General features: G+C 51.4%; 1 protein-coding gene across 1 annotated transcript in view; it reads right to left on the reverse strand.

Moving 5' to 3' along the window:
* Window positions 1-15,970, reverse strand: part of LRFN2 (leucine rich repeat and fibronectin type III domain containing 2) — a 39,354-nt gene extending 23,384 nt beyond the window's left edge. The window contains exon 1 of the mRNA XM_054722321.1: window positions 14,556-15,970. Coding sequence (XP_054578296.1) covers window positions 14,556-15,955 — 1,400 coding nt within the window. The 5' untranslated portion in view covers window positions 15,956-15,970. The remainder of the gene's footprint in view (window positions 1-14,555) is intronic.
* Window positions 15,971-24,667: the final 8,697 nt, after the last annotated feature.

Raw genomic sequence — 24,667 nt, forward strand, 5'->3', positions numbered from 1 at the left:
TTTGCCATTCAGAGCCACCCGCAGGCTTCGCTCTCCCATCCTCTCTGAACCAGACTCCTATCCTTTCCCTAGACCAGAGGTTCTCAAAGTGTGGCCCCCAGACAGACAGCATCTGCTCAGTGATCGGAACAGCAGCTTCTCAGAGCCCACTCCACACACACCGAGCCAGAAACCCCGCATCTGTGTGCTAACAAGTCCACCAGCTTGCAGGCCATGCTCGGGCCTGAGCACCACGCCCTAGAGGTAGCCTTTCCACCAGGTAGGCCAGGTGTGGGAGACAGCTGGTGGGCCTGCCTCTTCACTCCCTGTAATACAGTGGTGCCAGATGACATAAAGTGGCCTGACGGTGTGAGAGGTACATGCCCTGCCCCTTAACCGCGGGCTTGGCCATGTCACTTACTCGGGCTGATGGGAGTCAGCGATGTGACGCCTGCAGAGGCCTGGCATTGGCTGTTCGGTTGGGCTCACCCTCCCACGTTTCTGCTGTCGCCAAAGAAGAACATACCCGCGTAGCCACGCCCCTCTGCCTAGGCTCGGAACAAGATGCACAGAGAAGATCTAAACCGACCTGGAGCCCGGAGCCCAGCCCAGCCCAGCCCAACCGAGTCCAGTTGAACTCCAACCAACCTGCAGACCCACAGATCAGAAAATTAAGTATCAGTGGTTGTGAGCCACCTGGATTTCGAGGTTGCTTGTCATGCAGCATTATTGTGGCAGGTCCCTGACCAGGCCTGTACCTTTCGGCCTCTGCCTCTTTCTTCTGCCCAAAACAGCCGCCTCTTCCTCTGCCTTCCAAACCCCACCTGCACGGGGACACAGCTGACACTCCACCCCATCTGGGCCAGGAAGCCCCACAGCATACCCCTCCTGACCCAGGCCTGTGAATTAGCTTCACTCAGCTCATGAAAAAGCTCACGCGAATGGAGTTCCCCAAGCAATTCATTTACATTTTAACCTTTTAGGTGGCTAATTACTCAACTGAAAAGCCCCTTAACTTACTACCATCACTAGCTAATTAGCTAGTTAGAAGGTTAAGTGTTAAATAGTTCCTTGTGATGTTTAATTTCCGACCACTATCTTCTTTTCGATGCATTGGAAGTTGCTGCCCACATCTGGATCCGTTCTCCCACCCACGGCATCAGCCCCGCAGAGCAAGTCGGAGCCCATCCCCGCAGCCCACCCCCGGCTCGAAATAGCTCTCCTTCGTAAATAGTTAATGAGCGCGTCCATCCATATCGCACGTCTCGGTGGCCCGGCTTTCACCCTGGGCTCGCCCATCCCTCTGTGGTTTTGTGCGATTCTGCCTGCCTAGCGCCCACCCCGGAGACTCTGAAGATGATGGGCTTTAATTGACTTCACGTCCTGAACCCTTCTGCCACCCATCGGGTGCCCAGTCCCATCACAGGCTTAATTGGCAATAACTAACACATCCCTCTTGGCTGCTCGGTGTCTCCGGAGGTGAGAACAGAGCCCGCAGTGAGGCAGAGGAGCAGCCTGGACTGGCGTCCTTCCCGGCTGGCCTCGGCGCCAGGCTAGCTACTGAGTTCTGGGACTGTGAGGCAGGTGCCAAGGAACGTTATGCCTGACGCTTTTGCCACAGCTCGGTGGTGGTTACACACCCGCAATGCCCATCCTCCTCCCCTACCTTCCAGCAGAGCGCTGATTGTACTTGGGGAGGCAACACGCCTGAACGCACGGCCCTGTCTCAGCCTCCAGCGCAGCTGGAGGAAGTGCAGGGAGAGGGAAGCCGACCCTGGGAGGCTCCTGAAGGGGCTGGCTCATCTGGGAGGCCCGGCCTGGTTCAGTCTGCGTTCCCCAGAGGCAGACCTTGAGACCAGGATTCCAGGACCAGTGGTTTATCCGGGGAGGTGGACTCGGGACCCTCGGGTAAGGGAATAGGGAAGGAAATCCACACAGGCTAGCTAAGCAAGTTGCCATGGTGGGCAAATGGGGTTCAATTCCTCTGGGACCCTCTGGGAGACAGCATAGAACATGACTCATTGTCCTCCTCTTTCTTCCCCGCAAGGGGAGGAAGCGGGAGTATTAACTCTCCATCTTCCCCGTCATAGGCTGGGGCTGCTTTGGGGAACATCAAGTCCTCCTGTGGGCGGGACAACCCAGAGTAGGTCCCCGAGTGGGAGCAGTGAGCCCCAAGTTAGCGACGGTGCAGTTGACCTGCAGAAGGAGCCTTAGTCCCTGAAGTCCGAGGAGAAATCATAGCAGCCCTGAATTACCTCCCTCTGGGGCTGTGTCACATGACAGAAACCTACCCCCAGACGTAGTTAAGGGTTTGCAGTAGGTCTCTGCTGCTAGAAACACTTCCCACTTTATAAGCAGGACAGTTACCTTTATCCCCATTCTGCAGACAAGAAGCCTGAGGCTCAGAGACGTGAAGGACAGGGGGATAACAGAAGCTCCTGTCTGGAGCCCCTGATTCCATCCTCCTTGTACGGGTCTGCCTTGGAGATACTGCGGGTTTGGTTGCAGACCATTGCCATAAACCGAGTCACACGGATTTTTTGGTTTCCCCGAGACATATAAAAGTTATGTTTATACCATACTGTAGTCCACTGGGTGTACAATAGCATTATATACAAAACATGTACATACCTTAGTTAAACATACTTTATTGCCCCCAAATGCTAACCATCATCTGAGCCTTCAGTGAGTCGTGATCTTTTGGCTGGTGGAGGGTCTTGCCCCTATGCCGATGGCTGCTGACGGATCCGGGTGCTGGTTGATGAAGGCTGGGGTGGCTGGCAGTTTATTAAATGAGACAACAGTGAAGCCTTCAACCCTAATGACTCTCCCTCTCATGAGCAAGCTCTGTAGCATGCGATGCTGTGCCATGGCACTGTACCCACAGCTGGCCTTCAGAACAGGGGTCAGTCCTCTCAAACCCTCCTGCTGCTTGACCAACTAAGTTATGTAATATTCTAAACCCTTTGTTGTCTTTTCAAAAATTCTTCACAGCATCTCCACCAGAGTAGGTTCCATCTCAAGAATCTATTCTCTCTGCTCATCCTCAAGAAGCAACCCCTCATCCGTTAAAGTTTTATCATGAGATGCAGCAATCCAGCCACATCAGGCTCCACTTCTAACTCTAGTCCTCTTGCTGTTTCCTCCACATTTGCAGTTATTCTTCCACTGAAGACTTGAACCCCTCAAATCATCCATGAGGGTTGGACTCAACATCTTGCAAGCGTCTGTTAATGTTAATATTTCTACCTCTTCCCATGATTCACACATGTACTCAATGGCATCTGGAATGGTAATTTCTTTCCAGAGGTTTTCAATTTACTTTGCTCAGATCCATCAGAGGAATCACTATCTGTGGCAGCTGTAGCCGTACAAAATGTATTTCTTAAATAAGAAGACTCGAAAATCAAAATTACTCCTTGATCCATAGGCTGCGGAATGGATGTTGTGTTAGCAGGCATGAAAACAACATTCATCTCATTGAACATCTCCATCGGAGCTCTTGGCTGCATTGCCAATGAGCAGTAATATTTTGAAAGGAATCTTTTTTTCTGAGTACTAGGTCTCAACAGTGGGCTTAAAATATTCAGGAAACCATGTTGTAAACAGATGTGCTGTCATCGGGCTTTGTTGTGCCATCTATAGAGCACAGGCAGAGTAGACTTAGCATAATTCTAAGGGCCCTCCGGGTTTCAGATGGTAAATAAGCATTGGCTTCAACTTAAAGTCAGCAGGTGCATTAGTCTCTAACAAGAGAGTCAGCCTGTCCTTTGAAGCTTTGAGGCCAAGCATTGACCTCTTCTCTCTGGCTAGGAAAGTCCCAGAAGGGTCGTCTACATTGGAAACCTGTGGTTTAGTGTAGCCACTTCATTAACCATCTTAGCCAGATCTGGATGACTTGCAGCAGCTTCTACATCAGCACTTGCTGCTTCTCCTTGCCCTTTTATATTATGGAGATGGCTCTTTCCTTAAACCAACCCCTGCCAGCTTCAGGCTTTTCTTCTGCAGCTGCCTCACCTACCTCCGCCTTCATAGAATTGAAGAGAGTTGGGGCCTTGCTCTCTGAATTAGGCTTTGGCTTAAGGGGACGTTGTGGCTGGTTTGTTTGATCTTCTCTCCAGACCACTAAGACATTCTCTATATCAGCAGTAAGGCTGTTTCACTTGCTTACTGTTCACTGGAGCCGCACGTTTAGTTTCCTTCCAGAACTTTCCCTTTGCATTCACAACTTGGCTAATTGGTGCAGAGGCCTAGCTGTTGGCCTATCTTGGCTTTTGACACGTCTTCCCCACTAAGATTACTTATTTCTAGCTTTTGACTTAAAGTGAGAGACATGTGACTTTTTCATTTGAACACTTAGAGGCCATTGTAAGGTTGTTAATTGGCCCAATTAATAATAATCAATATAACTGAGACTCAGGGATTAGGGAGGCCTGAGGAAAGGGAAAGAGGTGGGTGAACAGCTGGTCGGTGGAACAGGCAGAACGCACACATTTATCGATTAAACTTGCCATCTTTTATGGGTGCGGTTTGTGGTACCCCAAAACAATTATGATAGTAACATCAAAGATCACTGATCACAGATCACAATAACACATATATAATAATAAAAATGCTGAAATGCTGTGAGAATTACCAACACGCGACACAGAGACAGGAAGTGAGCAGATGCTGGTAGAAAACGGGCGCCTCTGGACTTGCTCGAGGCAGGGTTGCCACAGACCTTCAACTTGTGAAAAGCCCAGTATCTGCAAAGCACAATGAAACTCAGCCGTATCCGTCGTCACCCAGGCTCAGCTGGGCATTAGGAAAATGGCTCCAGCACATAAATGCATGAGATGCTTGTATTTCCTACACTTTATCTCTTTGGCGATATCCCCATTGGAAGGGGTTTTCTTTCAATGCCGCAGATGGAGAAAAGTCTCAGGCACGTGAGGGGACTAGTGCCTAGTACAGCTGGGACTAGAATCCAGACCTCCAGCTTCTCCCCTCACCAGAAGCCCAGAGACCAAACCCCAGCTGTGGGATTTGCAGGGGTCCACCCACCAGTGCTCCCACACACCTGGTTTCACTGGTCTGTGATACAGTGGCATGACGCTGAATGCACTCCAGAATCCCTGGGGTGCTTTAAAATCCCGGTGCTCCGGCGGGCGCCACCCCAGGCTGATCGGGGTCTCCTGGAGGGAGCACACAGCTCCCAGGGGATTGCAGTGGGAAATTGCAAAGCCAGGTGGGAAACGCCGGGCTGGTGGGAAACCTCGGGCTTGGTCTCAGAGCCTGGCTTCAGCCCTTGCCACCCAGGTCCACTCGCGCTGTACTGAGGCTGTCAGGAGCTGGCTGCCCGGAACACGCTAGGAAAAGTCTAGTTGCCAGACAGTGTTGGCTGTCATTCTGATGGCCGCCACCAGGAGCCCTGACCCCCAAGTCCCAGACACTACTCTCCCAGGTCCCTCTCTGCAAACCTTCCTTGGCGTTTTTCTGGTTTGAAACAAACAATCCCCACCCCACCTGCAAACTAACCAAACATATACAAAGTCAACGGGGGGCCGGTACTCTGATGCACGAGAATCCCTTTGCTCTGCTAATCATTGCTATCTTGGGAGACGTCGCCCGCAGAGCTTTCTGAGAATGATGAGGAAATGACAAGTGGAGAAATTAGTCACCTCTAGACAGACGCCCTGAGGCTTTGGAATCCGAGTGTGTCATCTTCCCGTGTGGAGCAAGAGGGCAGGAAGCGGAGGTAGTGCTACGATTTGAGACACCCTTGGAAGGCACCCCTTAAAAACGCCTCTCCTATACACAAACCTGCTGTGAGTTTTGAAATTCCACCATTAGAGATTCACTTGTTTGGGTCTTACAGAGTTCCCAATTGAACTACAACATTTCTGGAAGGGGTTACACCTTATACCTTGATCTCTTAAAACTCTAGCAGATCCTTTTCCTGGTTGACAGCTCTCTGGGAGTAAGGCTTTGAGGAATGCGCCACACGAGGCAGCCTGGAGAACAGCGGCCAGAACAGGGAAGGGAGAGCGGGCGGTCTCTTAATCACAGTAAGTACTTACATGTACTTACATGTATCCAGTACTGCATAGTTGACTATGAAAGATGTACCTTCAAATACCTGATCTCATTCAATTTATACCGCAATGTATGAATAGGCAGAAAGGAATCTCTGCTCCCACTTCACAGATGAGAAGACTCAGACTGAGAACAGTGAAATGATTTGCCCATGGAACAAGGACGAGTAAATGGTGGAGCTGGGTGCAAACTTAAATACTAGGGCTGCTAGCTGCCTCCCTTTTTCTCTATATTTCTGGCAGTATATTATGCCTACCTTAAAAAAAATTACACTCCCCAACTTCCTTGCAGACAGGTGTGGCCGATTAGACATGAAAGAGAAAGCCCATCAAACTCCCAGTGGCCTAGCACATCCTTCCCCACAGAGAAATGACAGTTAGTGCCTCAGCCGAGTCATCAATCTTCCCAAAAATCCGCAGGGTGTCAGAGGGATGTGCTCCAGCGTGGGACAAGGATTGGGAAACCACATCCCCAGTCTGTTTTGTAGAACCTTAGGAAATCAACTCAGTTCATTTGAGACTTAGTTTTAGCAACCATGCAATGGACATACTAGGAAACTATTTGCCCTGTCCATCCCCACTTGTGGATGTCAGGTTCCAATAATCAAACAGTATGAAAAACACACAAAAACAACAACCTTAGAAGTATTAGAAAAATAAAATCCAAGGCAGGCTGATTTTGATTTTGGATCCAACCACGGAACTGCTGGGGAGTTCTCCCCCTCCCCACCCCCACCCCCCGCATCCACCCCAATTTCCTTCTTTATACCTTTGCTTTCCTCTGCCTGTGGAGGCTCAATCCACCCTTTCAAGTAGAAGTTGGGATGTCTGTGGGAGTAGCTGAGTCAAAGAATCTTCCTGAATAGGAGCAGGCCCTGGACCTGGCCGGCCCCCTCCCTTAAGAAACACCTGTCCCTATCATTTCTCCACGTATCCATAAGATCTCGGGTTCATCAATAAATTTCCCTCCATCCCATGGAAGATATGCACAGCCAGATCTCAGTTCTCAAACGTCTCCCATCTCAAACAATTTAGTGCTCGACCAAATTGTTCATGGAAAAATGTATCGGTTGTCAAACAAAACTACAGTTCTTGACCTGACAACCTTTTCATGCTGATACCTGTATGATCAGTCACACATCTCTCAGGGAACAAAGGAGAGAACCTGTGAGTATGAGTCAGTTTACTCTAAACCATGCTTTATTAACATCTCAGGTAATAGTGCTATGAATATATTTGTTTTTTGCTTATGATGCTACTTATTATTATTAAACTAGAGGCCCGATGCACGAAATTCGTGCAACAGTAGGCCTTCCTTCCCCCAGCTGTTGGCACCTGCTTCCCTCTGGCACCTGGGAGCTGGGCTTCCCTCGAAGCCCCGCCTTCATTGGAAGGACGTCAGGTCTAATTAGCATATTACCCTTTTATTATTATAGATACATACTCACACCACAGGTCCTAAGGAGGTTAGTGATAGCAGCAAAGTGTAAAGGAAAGTCGTGAGAACAATATAAATAATTGCAAAGTATGAGAGAGTGTTCGCATGTCTGATCTGGTTGGTTATTGAGTATGTGGCATGGTGCAATCAACAATTAGCACAATTTTAAAACACAACGAGGCCATCAAAAGTGCTGATGGTGCTAATGGTGTGCAACTGCTCACAGAACAACAATCACAGGCAATTGAGAAAGGTTAAAACAGGGAATCATTTGGGGGTCTGGAATGGATTATTCAATTTACATTGTTTATAATGGGAGGAAATGACTCAGTTTTCCAACAAATCGCTTCTCGAACAGACTTCTGGAATGAATTAACTTCGAGAACCAAGGTTTCACAGTATGTATTTTCCAGGGGAGGGGCAGATCTCCACTGAAATGTTGATTGACAAAGGGTGGGAGCTGGCTCTGCCCTCTTATCCTTTCCCCAGACGGGAGACGTAGCCACAGTAAAGCTGCTTCCCCACAGCCCTGCAAAGCTCAGTGCCCCAGGGTGGGGGGCGTGCCTGGGAATCATGGAAGAACGTGGCCTGGAAAAGGACCCACAGGTTTCTCTTCCCATAATCCCTCACTCTCCCAACGTGGAGACGATGGCACATAATAGGCACCATGAGGGCGAGGCTGCATCTGGCTAATCCCACCCTGTGCTGTGGAGGCGAGTTTGTGGGGCCCCGGCCCTCCTGGGGACCGTTCCAGCATCACACCTGCTGACAGACATTCCTGATGACTCCTGGAGACAAGTGTTTGTGAATGTCACTTGGACTGATAATGACATGCAGGCCACTTAACTTCCCAGGTCGAACCAGGGAGGAGGCTGAGCTGGATGGGCTGCTGATTTTCCTGTGTGGGTAGGGGGGACCTCTTCTTTCTGACTCCATTCTCGCCACCCTTCCTCTTCCCCTTATTGGCCCCTCCTCCCTCTGACACTGAGCCAGGTAATGCTGGCCACTTCCTGCAAGGGCAGGTTCTAGGGCTGAGAGATGGGGCAGTGCACCCTCCCTGCTCATATGGGAAACAGGCCCCACGTGAGGATTGTCTGGGTCCCATGTCCCAGGCCTGCCTGCAGAGCTCGGCGGGGTGCACTCAGGGAAGGCAAAGGCCTTGGGAAGTCAGCAAGAACCCTCAGAGCATGAGAGAGCTAATTATCTGGTAAAAGCAGGGCACTATTTCATAGCCGGATTCAAACTCGAGTTTCCCATGACTTGGGGGCCGCTCCCCCATCCTGCAGCAGAACAGAACCTGATGCCTTCAGACGCTGCTCGCAGCTCCCAGGCTCCTGTGGGGCCTTGGTGTTGGTCGTGGTGACCTGTCAGTGACCAGTGTCCAGGTCCAACCAAAGTCCCTGTCTGTGACCGCAGGTCCTGGGACTCAAAACCTGGTGAGACAGGGCCCCCTAACCCTGAGAGGCAAGAGGCTTAGTGGCCCCAACCATAGGTCACCATAGTGTCTTGATCCTGGGATTATAAAAGTCTCAAACAGAGTCATACTAGTAGACTATCAGGGCTGGACTCATTCAAGTCACATGTTAAAGTCAGGCTGCCCACCGGTAGCCCGGGACAGCCAGCCGGGTTCTGCCTGAACCCTCCTGGCATGGGCAGCTCACGGCTTAGTGGCAGCTCTGACTTACTCTGCTGTTGAGCAGCGCGGATGCTCATTTCCATTCTGTTCAGTTCACCAAACAGTGACTTGATAGCTGTGGTGGGCCAGGACTTATTAGGAGCTGTGGGGTCCAGAGATGAGGAGCACATGAATAGCACATGCTAGAGACACAAAGCCAAGCATCCCACAGCCAGAGAGGCTATGGGAGAGGTATGGACAGCTGTTGCTGCTGAAATTTTTTTGTATTGGGCCAATGGCTACGTGTGTGTGTATGTGTGTGTGTGTGTGTGTGTGTGTGTGTGTGTGTGTGTGTGTTTCCCTTCTACTCATGTAAGTTCTTTGAATAGGTTAAGGGTGCTATGACATCTTTTCTAAGTCCTGTTGTCTCCAAGGTAACCTTGGCCCATCACACACAAGCTCCCAAACCCCATCCTCATCACCTGATCACTGGGCACACTGCAATTAGAAAGATGACTCCTAAGGTTGTGTCTTCTGTGTTAAGCATATCACAGCCTGCTCAGATGATTCAGTGATCAGAGCAGTAACTTCCCACCCATGATCTGAGCACTTTACTTAGTTAACACAACTGAACACTATAGGTGTCTCTGAGCGGCTCCATTACTTTGTAGCCATTATGCCTTCGAGATCAACTAAAACTCTGAACCGGCCACACAAAATTCCAGTGAAGCCAGATTTTCTCCACCTTGAACTCTGGCAGTTGAGTCCTGAATACTCTTCCTCTGTGCTGTCATCCATGCCAATAGGAAATACACTGAGCAGCACAGGAATGGAGGCAGGTACTGAGGCACACGGCATGTTCACGTCCGTTTATTCATCAGTCTGCTTCTCTGGCCAGGTGTAAGTCCACCACCCTTTCCATTTCTCCATTTCATTCCAAAAACAGTGTGAGATTTTGTCAACCACCCCGTGCAGCGGTGATGTGCTCCGTTTATGGCAGTGAGTCACAGGTGGTGGAAACTCCTAGGACGTTTTCCAAGTGCACTTACTACCCAGAGCGTCCGGCCCACCTCCCCGCGGAGACGCACGGGGACAGGGCCTAGCAGAGAATCACAGAGCAAGGAGGGACGTCACTGAGCAGGCTGCCCTCCTGAATGGCGAGGAGGCAGACTAAGAGGTTGAGAACTCCTGGCCACAGTGTCCCCCGAAGACAGCTCGACAACTTGGCAGGATTTGCTCCCTGTGAACCCACTTCGGATCCCGGCGATCAGCCTTCCTTTCCAGGGGCTTACAGCATCTGCTGAAAAATTCTTCCTGGAATTCAGAACGCCCCCGCCCAGCCGTGCTTGCTCTGGCTCTCTGGGTCTGTTCCGTGGAAAGTAGAGTATATGCCCATTTCCCATCTCAGGCACTTCCCTTTCTGTCCCTGCTGTCCCAGGACCACTCCCCGGGCTTGGGAAACTCATCCAGTTTCCTTTAGTCCTGGACACGTCCCCTGGGGCCTGAGACCAGTCCGCCATGTGATGCATCTCTGCTGGGCTCCGGTGCCCTCTCTGTAGTATCAGTCTTGTCCTCCCCAAGTTGCCTGGATTCAAATTCTGTCTCTGCTGCTTACCCCATGTGTAACACCTGGAGCAAGTTTCTCATGTGAAATGGCCTGGGGAGGGGGTGGCGAGGGAGGGCAGTCTGAGAAAATTAAAGGAGTTAGTATGCATAACGCCCTAGAAGAGTGCTGGGTGACAGTAAGCTCTCCACGAAGATCCTCCAATAATAATGTCGTTTCGTTATCACGTTGATGGATGTGGGAGGAACTTGTGTGTATCCATTAGCCTAGGGGAAATTGGCTTGGTTTTGTGTCCTATTGCTCAAAGTCGAAGAACCTGCGGATGATGTTAAGTGAGGACTGATTATATTGTTGCTATTGTGCTTGCTGGGGAGGGTGGAGGCAAATTGGAAATTGCTCAGCTTTGCCTGCTGGCTCTTGTCCCGTCTCCCACAACCTCCTTCCCAAACAGCGACCTTTGTCATTTTTCTCTTTGTGCTCTGGCCATGGATTGAAAGCCCTTATTGGCCGCCTTGAGCTCTCTGCACAGTGTGTGCCCCTCTTTAATATTCACTTTTGCATACAATCCTTCCTTCCCTTCTTTTGTACACGTTCTTGTCCAAGTCTGAGCATACCACAGAGCCACTGTGCAGCGGCTGCTGTCTTTTCTTTCTCATGGGTTCAATTCCTTTCTAAAAATCCGCAGTTTCAGCCCTGGCTGGTGTGGTGCAGTGATTGAGCATCAACCCATGAACCAAGAGGTCACAGGTTCGATTCCTCGATTCCCAGTCAGGGCACATGCCCCCAGTAGGAGGCAGCCCATCAATGGGCTGCAGGAGGCAGCCCATCAATGATTCTCATCATTGATGTTTCTCTCTCCCCCTTCCTCTCTGAAATCAATAAAAATTTTATTTAAAAATTAAATAAAAATCCACAGTTTCTTTCTTTGAGTCCCCTGTTTCTCTGGAGTCAGATTCATGGTCAGGGCAATGCCACCAGAGCTGAAGCCAGAAGGCCTGGGCTCAAGTCATCCTGCCTCCTTCCGGCGATGTGACCTCGGAGAGTTGTCTAATTTGCTCAGCCTCCACACTTCTTGGTATGTCCAGGAGAATTAAATGAGATATTGCCTGTGGAGCTACACATCATATGCATATAAGTGGCAGTAATGTTGGCTGGTGACTGCTATTGTTATTATCTGGCACTTTGACCTTCTGCTCTAAAATTTTGGAAACCTGTCTTCTTAAAGACTGAATTGTGTATCTCACCTTCCTCTTCCATTTCCTTCCCCAGGTTGGCAGGTCATGGTCTTACTCTCCCCATTACCGTGGTTACTGTCACTACCAACAATAGTAATGATTTGTATTCCTTGAGCACGTACTACGTGTCCCCGCTATTTGGAGAGCATTCCATGCTGTATCTCTTCTAATCCTCATGACGCCCTAAAAGGAACTCAGCATTTTTTTTAAATTCCGAGGTTGCTGATGCTTCCATTTTATTTATATTTATAAACCGAGTGTCTCCAGGATGACAATCACCAAATAAAGCAGTTTGAATTCCCACCCTGAGTGACTTCAGCAGTGTTGTCCCAGCGCCTCCGGTGACCCTCCCGGAGTTTCTGAGACCCTCATCTTGCTGCCACGTGGATGCAATGTCACTGCCTCGCAGACTTCAGTCCCCCTCATCCCGGGCCTGTGCCAGCCCCAGCGCTGGGAGCTTCCACCTTTACCACTTCTTATCAAAGTCAGACCATATCACAAATGCACAAGGGAAGAAATAGTACATATTTTTCAAAGGTCAATCTCAGAAGTTATCAAAGAAATGCAAATGAAAACAAGTTCCATTTTCCAACTGTAAAATTGGCAAAGATGCAAGTAATTAGATATTCAATAACTGGCAAAGGAGTGGTCAAAGTGGCCACTGTCGCCTTCCCCCGGCGAGAGAGTAAATAAATATTCATATGCAACATATAAAGGTTATACTTTGCTCGCTAAGAAAGTAATTCAATTCCTAGGAAAATATGCTAAGGAAATCACCGAAGCTGCACCAATAAATTGATGTACAAAGATAGTCATTGCAGCATTACTTTTAATATTCAAAAATGGTAAATGACTTAAATGCCCAACAATGGAAGATTGGTTAAATAAATTATGGGACAGCAAGTGAAAAATACTTGAATATGATGGGAACTAAGCAGCTATAATGTTGAGTGGAGGAATTAAGAAACAAAAGCACACGCTAGAATGACCATAAATATTGTTTTGAATTGAAATAAAATGGAGAGGCCAAAGGCCTTGGGTCAATTTTGAGTGGTTACAGATAATTCTTATTTCCCTCTTTATCATTTCTCTTATTTTCCAAATTTGCTATAAAGACTATTACTTTTATAATTAGAAAAATGCACATATGCATATTTAAGTTTAATTATATATCTCTGTCTATATATCTGCCTACACATGCACATATGCATATGTTTGTTCTAATGCTTTCTCTCCATCCTGAGAAATGAAGCTGCTCTCCAGATAAAACAGGTAAAGGAAATTCCAGGTAAGCATGTGCCAGGTAAGGGAACCTCTGCTTCTCTCCCACACCTGCCCAGGCAGAGACTCATCAACTTAGGAGGTCAGAGCTGGAAGAAACCTCAACGCTAGATCAAGGGTCCTTGACCTCTTGACCCATGGACCCCTGGGCTGTAGGTGAAGCCTACAGGATTTCTTCCCAGAATGTCCGTTTTACATGCATAGAAGGGAACACAGGATTTCAAAGAAACCATGCATTCTTTGAGTGGTAAGATTCTAGGCCATGCCCTTCATCTGTGGCACAAACGAGGCACAAACTGAGAAGGAAACTCCTGTGGGGTCAGACCTCCAGCCCCTTGGGTTGTACCCATCATGCTGTGAGCTCCTCCCTTCCTCTGAATGGCTCAGGCAATTCTGTGCAGCCTTTTGGTCCCTTTGTACCAGGCCTGGGCAACGGCCCCTAGATTGTCACAGCAAATTCACAAGGTCAACGTCGTTGTCTCCATTTCCAGGTGAGGAGACTGACACCAGAGAGGTCAGTGCAGGTGGTCAGGATTACCTCGGGTGCCACGTGACCTGCTCTAACCAATCAAAGCTCACCAGGACTTCAGTGGGACAAACCCAGAAAAAGACACTAATCCTTCTAGGGCTGTTCAGGGAAAGAGGCTGCCTGCGGGTGAAGCCAACCCAGAAGAAATGGAACTTGGAGAAGGGAAGAAACTCTGAGAATGCAGGTGGTTGTGGGGCTTTTGGTCTAGCTGGGCCGGAAGCAACATGACCCAACACATTGCTTTTCTTCTTCTTCTTTTTTTTTTTTTTTTTTTAAGCCTGTTTGACTTGGGTTCTATTACCTGCAACCAAGTGTCCAGACTAAGTTATGTATGGATTACCCCCATTTTCCAGATGAGGAAAGCTGAGGCAGCCAGGAGAATTGCATAGCTAGCAAGTGGCCAAGCCATGAATTCTACTCTTCCTGACCTCAAAGCCTTAATCACGACTTCATCTGAGTCCAGGCGAGGCCAGACCTGCTCCTCCCTGGAGGAGTCAGACAATTCAGCCAAGAGGTCCACTCATGTTCCTGCATGTCCCCTAGCTGTGGCTAAAATGGAAAGTTCCGAGGCTCAGAGCCATATGATCACCTACCCTGCCACGCCCCTAGGGGGCCTGGTTCACCTACACACACATCTCCTGGGGCTGCCCGTGTGGGCTCCTCTCTTCTTCAACTTGTAGATGATGTTCTTTCATCTACACTCATGGCACGGTTTGCCCATGATTCCCACAGGCAACTTTGGGGAGGAGGGCTTCAGGTGGGAACAGCTCAAAGCCCTCCCCTCACCTCCTCCTCCCCCAGCCAGACCCCTCCCTGCCTCGCGCAGCCCCGGCTCACCTGTAAATCAGTACCTCATCGTCGGAGCAGTTGTACTGCAGCTGATACATCTTCACCCGGGGCGCTGACTTGCTGACCGACCACTTGACCAGGGCCGAGGTGGTGGTCACATCAGACACAAGCACGGCCCGTTCTGGGGGGCTTTTGGGAGGCTCCCCACCCTCGTTGCCTGCCCCTCCCCGGCTGGTCTTGCTGGAGCCAGTGATGTCCGAGAGGCGGGACTTGGGGGGCGCCGTGCGGCTGGTGCTGTTGCTGAGGTGTGGCAGCTGGACGATGGAGACCTCCACCGTGGCCGTGGCCTCCCCGGCGGCGTTGGCGGCGATGCAGGTGAAGGCACCACTGTCCTGAGACGTGGTGATGAGGATGTCCAGGGTGCCGTTGTCATACACGGCCGTCCTTGAGGAGTTCCCCACCAGGCGGTCATCCGGGGCCACCCAGTGGATGAGCGGGCTGGGGTCCCCAATGGCCTTGCACTTGAGTGTGGCCGCCTGGCCCTCCAGAACCAACAGCCTGTGCGTGTGCTGGGTGATGAGAGGCGGCTCGCACACAAACTCCTCCTCGCGCACGTGCCAGAAGTAGCGGCCCTTGAGGCCCCCCGGGGAGCCACAGGTCTCCAGGTCATCGTCCCGCTCCAGCCTCCGCAGCCAGAGGAGCTCACAATTGCAGTGCAGTGGGTTCCCCCCGAAACTGAAGGACAAGGGTGGGGCGAAGGGCGTGGCGGCCAGCGCGGAGGCCTGGGAGCGGGCGAAGATGGGGTCCGGGGGCAGCTTCTGCAGCCGGTTGGAGGTGAGGTCCAGGCGGGCCAGCTTCTGCAGGTCGGCAAAGGTGCCCTCGGCGATGTGGTCCAGCAGGTTGTGGTCCAGGCTCAGCTGGTGCAGGTTGACCATGCGGCGCACGGAGCCCCAGGGCAGGCCGTGGAGGTTGTTGTAGGAGAGGTCCAGGTCCTCCAGCGTCAGCAGGAAGTCCTCGAAGGCCTCGTCGGCCACGCCGCCCAGCTGGTTGTTGTTCACGATGAGGTGCTGCAGGTTGACCAGGCCGCGCAGCGTGTCCTCCCCGAGGCTGGGCAGCCGGTTGCTGTCGAGGTGCAGGGAGCGCAGGCTCTCGAGGTCCAGGAAGGAGAAGGGCTGGATGTGGCTGATGGTGTTCCTGGACAGGGTCAGGTCCACCAGCCCCGTCATGTTGGCGAAGTCCTGGCGGCCGATGTGGATGATGAAGTTGCCGCCCAGGCGCAGCTCCACCGTCCTCCGGTCGATGTCCGGGGGCACGAAGAGCAGCCCCTTAGACGGGCACAGGGTCCCCAGCGACTCAGACAGGTTCTGGCAGACGCAGTACTTGGGGCAGGCGTCGACCACGGCAAACGCCATGCCAAACGCCAGCAGGCCGCCAAGCAGGGTCTCCATGGTCTGGTCACTCAGGCTGCCGCGCCTGGAAGGGAGGGAGACAGGTCAGGGTCAGGAGGCGACTTCCCAAGGCCCCCGTCCAGGGCTTTCTCCCTCACACGACTATGTCCTTGGGGAGCAGCCATGAATGGCACCTGCTCATTGCAAGGTGTAATCTCTCCTACCAACCCCTCTAATACAGTTCTACTTTTTCTTCTTTCCCTAGCTCTTACCACGTTCCAATAGACTACTGCATTTACTTATTAACCGTGGCCATGCGATGCTTCCTCTCTCCCCACCAGGATGTCAGCTCCATGAGGGCAGGTGCTCGTGTCTTCTTTGACCATCACTAATCCCACGCATCTGGCACAGGGCCTGGGACACAGTAGCTGCTCAATACGTATTTTTCAGATGGATGGATGGATGGGTGGATGGATGATCTCACACTAGTGGTTCATTTGTGATCAACGGATTTGAAAAGTGTGTTCTGGCTGCGCTTTGAAGCAGTTTCACCTTCTTAATTGGTTTAGACTCGGCATGAAATGAAATAGGACCCGCATCCTTAAGAACAAGGACGTGGACCAGGAGAGAGCTGGCTCTGAGAGACACCCCGGTTAGTGGGGAACTGGCTTTGGATAAATGCTTCACCATGGAGAACCCGAGTGCAGATGCCTCTTTGGGAGCTCAGGGAAGTAGAGAAGGTGGTGGGACACGAACTTCTGAGTATTCGGAGGTGCTGGGTCCGCTGCCCGGAATTTCAAACACGTCATCTCACCTGGGCTTCAGGTACAGCCTTCACAGGAAGGGCTTATCTGTGTGTAGATGAGGACTTGTCCATGGCCTAACGCTCAGGTCTTTACTCAAAAGTCATCTCCGCCCCCAGGCCCCACCGGACTGTGCATTCCCTCTCCCCTGCTTGTGTTTTCTCCTTGAAATTGATCGCTACCTAAGTACTGTATATATTTTACCTCCTTGTCTTACTTGTTTCTCTTTTTTCATTTTACTTTTTATTTATTTTTATGTATTTTTTGGTTTGCCAGCATAGTTTGTAAGTGGCAAATACTGGAAACAACCTAAATGTCTATACATAGGAGCGTGCTGGAATAAATTATGCCGCATCAGCACAATGGAGTGTTATACTGCTGTAAAAAAGAACAAAGACCATCTCTGTGAACTGATGAGGGGCGATTTCTGTCGCATGCTACCCAAGTGGAAGAAAGCCAAGTTCACAGGGGCATATCCAGCATGACAGGGTAAGGGCTTCTTATCTTTCCATTAGAGTTCGCATACAATATTATATCAGTTTCGGGTGTACAACATAGAGCTTGGGCATTTATATGCCTAAGAAGGGGTCCCCTGGTAAGTGTGTACCCATCTGACACCATATATAGTTATTACAGTATCATTGACTGTTCCCTATGCCGTACCCGGCATCCTATTGTGTGTCTTCTGTACCAGCAACAAAGCCCCAAGAGGTTGAGACTTGTTTTCGTTCACCGTTATATTCTCAAAGTCTCAAACACCCCCGGACACACAGTAGGTGTTTTCACATGAATGAATATCTGGAAAGGGAAGGAACAGGAATTTGGCTTGGGTCCTTGTGCCTCCAAATCTGACAGTTTTCTCACTAGCCATGCTGGACTGACTGTGGCTCTATTTATGGAGTGCCAAGAATCACATCAATTGAGTTGAACTTTTGGAAAATCACACGCTCTGGTTATGTGGCATCACGCAGGCCAGCAGCTCTCAAACTGCCTTCTAGGAGTGCTAGTTAGAGGTCTGCAAGAGAGGCGTCTGAGGCCAGGGAGCTGGGGAAGCGTTGCCTACTCCCCCTTACTCTTGCAAAAGCTCTAGACGCATCGTCAGTTCAGAAGGGTTGAGAAATTCTGCTGCAGGAGAGAAACTGGGTTAACGTTTAATTCTGCATTGACTCCCTTTTTCTGTTTTAGCTGAAGATGCTCACTTTTCTGAGCAGCAGCTATTAATATCTTGAGGAAGTAGAGCTCCCTAGCTCCCACGTTGAGGCACACAGATACAGACAAAGCAACTAGCTAATAAAACAAAGGTATGTTGTAAACTTAAAAACCTATTCCAATCAGGTCCTATTTTATTGTAAAGGTTTGAATTCCATTACGGTGTCTCTTTAAGGGTAAATCTCCCACCTGAGAGCCTTCAGGGCCAGAGACTTGCCCTGTATTTCATCCGTAGAGAATGCTATTTCTGAGCAGCGCTGTCCACTGGAAATATAATACTAGCCATAAATGTAATTGTAAATTTTCTAGTGGCCATATATTTTTTTAAAGTAAAAGGAAACAGGTGAAATCAGTTTGGATAATATATTTATGTAAACTGCCATATCCAAAATATGATTTCAACGTGCAGTCGACACAAACAATTGTTAATGAGGAAGTTAACCTTCTTTTATTTGTTCTACATTTTCTAAGTCAGCGTGTATTTAACACTCAGAGCGCATTTCAAGTGCTCACTCGGCACACGTGGCCACTGGCTGCCCTGTGGACTGCGCTATGAGAGCAGGTGTTGGCTACCTACAGCCTGAGGGCCAAGACCAGCCTGCCGCCTGTTTTTATAAATAAAGTTTTCTTAGAACATGGCCATGCTCATTCAGTTACAAGCTGTCTATGGCTTTTCTCATGCGGAGGTGAGAAGGTACAGCAAATACAATGTGGCCAGCAAAGCCTAAAACATTTGCTATTTTGCCCTTTACAGAAAAAGTCGGCTGACCTCTGTTCTAGGAGATGTTTTTTCTTTTTATCTTCTTCATTATAGTCATTGTCATTAAAAGCCTTTGCCAATGTGATAATTCTACATAGTTCTGCTCTGGGCTCCCAGCAGTGGCCAGGCCATCCCTCCCCGGCCAGCCCCTGCTCTCACCAACCTCCTAACTGAGGATCCCAGCCCACCTGACCCAGGTCCCAACCCACCCGACCCAGGTCCCAGCAGGAGCACCCGTCCCAGAGGTGGCCACACGTGGAAGCTTCCCATCCACCCCCACCTCCATGCCCAGGTGTATCCTGGCCCCTGGGGCCACATTTAGCTGGGTGGGGCCTGATGAAAGACAGGACTCATCTCCATTTGCATCGACCCTTCTCCTATTTTTTAGCACAAGAACAAGTTTTTTTGTTTTTGTTTTTTGTTTTTAATATTTTATTGATTTTTTACAGAGAGGAAGAGAGAGGGATAGAGAGTTAGAAACATCGATGAGAGAGAAACATCGATCAGCTGCCTCCTGCACACCCCCCACTGGGGATGTGCCCACAACCAAGGTACATGCCCTTGACCGGAATCGAACCTGGGACCCTTGAGTCTGCAGGCCGACGCTCTATCCACTGAGCCAAACCGGTTTCGGCACAAGAACAAGTTTTTGCAAGAGCTGGTCCCGCCCGCTAGCCCAGCTTATCTCTTACCACTCTGTCCCCTGTTGCTCGTCCTGTCCCAGCTACACTCCACCTCTGTCTTATAAATCCACGCTTGCTGGTCCTCCAGGACTTCCGACAAGCTCTGTGTTCATCCTGGCTTCTCCCCACCTCCACTCCTGCCCGGCCAAGCTGCTGTTCTATCCCAGTCTCAGACGAAATACCACCGATTCCAGGGAGCCTCTGCAACACCTTCACCAAAGCAGGCCCTTTACCCTGCCGCTTACCCCCAGCCCTCTACTTGTCCTGCACACTGATGGTCACCCTTTGCATTATAATTCCTTAATTACTTACCTGTCTGCCTTCCTAGTCTGTAAACTCCAAAACTCGGCATAAGTTCCAAAAGGCAGGGAACTTACCTGTCTTGCCCACCCATCTCAGCATCCCCAGCACCCAGCCCCGCACCTGACGTACCAGTACAGTAAGTACCCAATAAATATCAGCTGAATGAGTGAAACACAGTGCTGAGCAAAGGGCGTTTCTGGCATTGGCACTGAGGCTCTGGGTTCTGTCTCAGCACTGGCAGAGTGCATTTGGCTAATCAGCTGAGAAAACCACCTTTACAGCGTGGGCTGGTCACGGCAGAAGCTTCCGAAGCAGCGTCCGCTAAACACCCATTGTATTTTCCAGCATGACTCACCGCGGCAGTGCGTCAAGGAGCCGTGTTTCTCCGGCCCCTCAGCTGCTCAAGTGGAGGTGAGTGGTACCCCTACCCCCGCCCAGGACACAGGGCCAGACACACCCAAGGATGCCCCTTGTTAGTTAAGCTGGAGGTGACTGTGTGCACACACATGTGTGTATGTGCACATATGTGTGTGCATGCGTGTGCACATGCAGACATGTGTGAGCATGTACACGCCTGCATGCGTTTGGGTGTGTGTGTGGAGGAGGGCAGTGTTCTGAGAGCCCAGGGCCCCAGGAGAAAGGTGCCTCCGTGCGCTCTTGTCAAGTCAGCGCTGCGGTGATTAGTGATCTCGGGTTATCAGCGCTTCCCGACCCTTTCCCGTCACCGCCCGTAGGAAATGCTGATACTTGGCAGGCACAGCTGAGTCCAGGCTTGGGCTTTCGGCGGCCTGTGCTGGGCAGCTTCCGTCTGTCCCTCCAGATCTTCTCTCTGCCCTCCCGAGTCCTGGGAGGCTGCCCAGTATGAGCTGCATCAGCACAATACGGTGCACTGCCCGCCTGCAGCATCCTGGGGCCTTTCTATCCGTGGGCCTGTCGCCTGCTCGCAGACAACCTTGGCCGTGGTGGCAGCGGGAGACCGGACTCGTTGGGATGCACACCCTGCACAGGGCCCATTGTTTTAAACAGTTTGTCCTTGTAAATCATGCTAAACAAATCACATTTAAAAAAGTTGGTGGCGGATTAGCAAATGTCTAATGAATTCCAATCTGTGACATAATAGAGCTGGGTAAATATGTTTTAAGTAATCAGCATGGAAGATTACTGACGGAGAAGTGACTATTGAATCTCAATTAAAATTGTATTCTGAGAACTGTCACTTAAAATATTACTCACAGCCCAACGAAAAGCGGCTTAAACCCCGAGTGGGGAGGGGGGAGGGGACTGTGTGGCGGCTCGTCACTGGTACCAATGGGCAGAGGCACTGTCTTCTGAGCAGGAACTTCAGCAGATGCTGGAAGGAGCAGCCTTGTAGGTGCGGAAGGAGCACGAGGAGAGGTGCAGGGAGCCGGAGGGGCTGGCATCAGAACAAAGAGCCCCATCCAAGTGGCAGGAGGGCCACCGGATTGCTGGGGGCAGAGCTGACAGGGGTGCGGGGGGGGGGGGGGGGATCAGAGGCCAGGCCGTGAAGTGGCCACTGGCAGCAAGTGTCAGAGTCTGCCCTGGGGAGCCTTTGCTTGTCTGTGGAGTGTCTAGGAGCCCGTCGTCTGGGAGGGCGAGAGGAGGGGCGGTGCCAGGAGAGACAGCAACAGGGGGGCGGGGAGAGGAAGAGAAACCTCTCCCTGGACCTCAGGGCTCCAGGGTCTCTGGGAGCTGGTCCAGGGAGGAGCCTGTCTCTGCCCTCGGCCTCTCCATGCAGCCTCCCCAGCAACTCCGCAAGGGGAGTGCTGCCACCGCCACAGGGGGACCCGCTGGGTGCTCCCCTCCAATGAGAAAGGGGGCCACTGGGTGCTCCCCTCCAAGGAGAAAAGGGGGACCCGCTGGGTGCTCCCCTCCAAGGAGAAAGGGGGACCTGCTGGGTGCTCCCCTCCAAGGAGAAAGGGGGGACCCGCTGGGTGCTCCCCTCCAAGGAGAAAGGGGGGACCCGCTGGGTGCTCCCCTCCAAGGAGAAAAGGGGACCCGCTGGGTGCTGTTCTCCAAGGAGAAAGAGGGACCCGCTGGGTGCTCCCCTCCAAGGAGAAAAGGGGACCCGCTGGGTGCTCCCCTCCAAGGAGAAAAGGGGACCCGCTGGGTGCTCCCCTCCAAGGAGAAAGGGGGACCCGCTGGGTGTTTGTAGGGCCCCTTATCTGAACAGCCTTGTGCAGCGAGCAACCTGCCCTATGTACCCTGAGACCCTGAGTATTTACCGGCATCTTAACCACTGGGAAGTGAGGTCCAAAGCAGGTGGGGCCTGCCCAACCTCGCCCAGCTCCCCGAGAAGAAGCACCGTTTGAACTCAGGCTTGCCCGGCTTCAGGCCGTCCGGGGAGCAGAGGAGGCCCTGGAAGCTTCCATGCGTCGGGTGACTCTGAGAAAGCTGCTGCCTCCGCAGGGACTGCTGGGAAACCAGCGACGCCCGGCTGCTCCGCTGAATGAGGGCATTTGTGTTTCCTTCTTGGGGACTGGTTTTCTCCGAAGCAGAGGCCTAATTGGCTCAGAAATATCCACCTGTCAGGCCCTGATGGTGGCGAGTCACACACACACACACACACACACACATACGCACACGCACACGCACACGCACACGCACACACACACACACGCGCTTATATACACTGGCAATATATAGAGTTGTGGAAACAGGCTGATGGCTTGTAATCAGAGGCAACAGATGGAATTTCATATGTAAAACAAAAGAGAAAAAAGGAAGACGAGGACAGAAACTGGAAAGTGAAGAGGTTTCCGCAGAAAAGGCCAGTTCCTATTCCTCCACTTGAGGATGAGGCCAGAGAGGTCCCCTTCCTCCCCCAGCCTGGGCCTGCCTCCCTGCCAGAGCCTCCCGAGCTGCTCCAGACAGAAGCAGCAACATTTAGCAGATGGCTGGCAAGATCTATGTGATATCTCTCCACCCTGATTTCCATTTAAAAGATACCCTAGCAACCAGCCAGGAGCCACCCGCCCCTGGAGCCTGTAAATCAAGTAAGATGCCTGTCTCTGCTTCAGGTACAAAGAAATGGCCCCTCCAGGGGGCTCCAGGCTGGGAAAGTGTGAATTAATAAGGGAGGGAGGGGTTCGAGCTGCCAGGAGAGGCAGGCCTGCACCTGCTTGGCAGGCTTGCCCTCCCAGAGCACTCCCTGCTCCCATACATCACACCTCGGGAGCCAGCGGGCGGGGAAGGAGCCTGGACTTCAGACTCCACTGGTGGGGCCGCCTTTCTGGTCCAGGAGTTGCCAGGTGATGGCCCAGCAGCCCCAGGTGCGGCTCCAGTCGGAGGCTCCAGCCCTGCCCTGCCATCTGCAGGCCTCCGCCTCCCAGACCCCCAGGAAGTAATAGTGTGAGGCTTCTTCTACGCGTAAGAGAAAGCAGTAGCATCAGACAGCTGGTTTCCCACGCGCCCTCCGGATGCTGCCCTGCACAGGGTCCCTGGAGCACCCTGAGAAAGAGGAAGGGCCAGGCTGGGGGTGCGTGTTGGAGAGGGAGGTAGCCCTGACCCCAAAGAGCTCCCAGTCCCACAGGGAGGGCAGAGCTTTGACCTCAGGCAGCTATTTTATTTTATTTTGGGGGGTGGGGGTTGGGGAGGGCTAAACAACAGCAATTGATCTTCTCACAGCTCCAGAGGGTAGAAGTACAGGAGGCTCGAGGCGTCAGCAGGGCTGGTTTCTTCTGTGGGGACTCTCTCCTTGGCCACCTTCTCACTGTGCCCTCACCTGGCCCCCCACCCCAGGCATGTGCTGCTGGCGCCTTGTGCGTCCACATTCCCTCTGCCTATAAGGAGACTAGTCAGTGTGCATTAGGGCCTACCCTAATGGCCTCATTTTAATACAATTGCCTCTTTTTAAATGTATCTTTATTGTTGAAAGTATTACAGATGTCCCCTTTCCCCCACTGACCCCTCCACCCCAGCCCTGCCCCTCCCAGGCCCTCACCACACTGTTGTCTGTGTCCATGGGCAATGCATACATGCATACACGTTCTTTGGTTAATCCCCCCTCCACCTGGTGCCCCTCCCCGCCTTCCCTCTGAGATTCATCAGTTTGGTGTTTTGGGTTTCTTAGGATACATTCCTAGAAGCAGGGTCACTGGGTCAAATGGCAGTTCCGTTTTTTAGTCACCTCTTTAAAGTCTTGTCTCCAAACATAGCCACATTCTGAGGTACTGGGGTTAGGGCTTCAACATATGAATTTGGAGGGGTTCAGCATAACCTGTTTCCCTCTGCCCACTCCGCAGTCTCATGTTCTTCTTCTATGCAAAATTCATTTCGCTCCATCCCAGAAGTCTTAATCCATTCCAGCATCAACTCTAAGGGAGAAGTAAGGGAGGAGGCGGGGATGGCTGGTCCCAGGCAGGTCTAAGCCTAGAGCAGGGCGAATGCATTCGCTTGTAAGGCTCGAGAAGCATCCTCTTTGACTTGATGCTCTGCCTTCTGAGCTCATTGTGGTGGCTATGCCACCCCCTGGGACCTGGTAGCCGTCCTACAGTTGGCTCCCAGTTTAACAGCAGAGGGGGAGAGAGAGAGAGAGAGAGAGAGACAAAGAGAGAGGAGCCAAATTCCCCTACAGAATGACACCCACGCAGGACGAACAAAAGCATCCCCTGCGCGGCCCCCAAACAAAGCCACATCCCCAGTCACCAAGCTTCTACACACTCTAGCTGAAAGAGTCTCTTAGAGAGCAGAGGGAGCAGGAGAGAAAGGGGAAACAATGTCTCAACATCAAAAGGGTAGAATGAAGCCGTTTAGGCTGCGTTTAAATGTCTGGTGAGAGATAAACAGTTGTTATCGTAAGTTATTAAGCTTAAGCTCAGAGCAGCTTCCTCTCTGTTCTCAGACAGCATTATGCCTCCGTGTTAATGCAACCATGATAGCTTTTATTGTGCTGCAGTGTACGTGTGCGTTTCCCTGTCTTCTACCCCATTCACCTGGGAACCCCATCTTGGCAGGAACCGTATTCTATTCATCTCTGAATCCCCAGGAGAAGCCC

This window comes from Eptesicus fuscus, chromosome 10, assembly GCF_027574615.1.
Source record: "Eptesicus fuscus isolate TK198812 chromosome 10, DD_ASM_mEF_20220401, whole genome shotgun sequence".
NCBI classification, from domain to species: domain Eukaryota; kingdom Metazoa; phylum Chordata; class Mammalia; order Chiroptera; family Vespertilionidae; genus Eptesicus; species Eptesicus fuscus.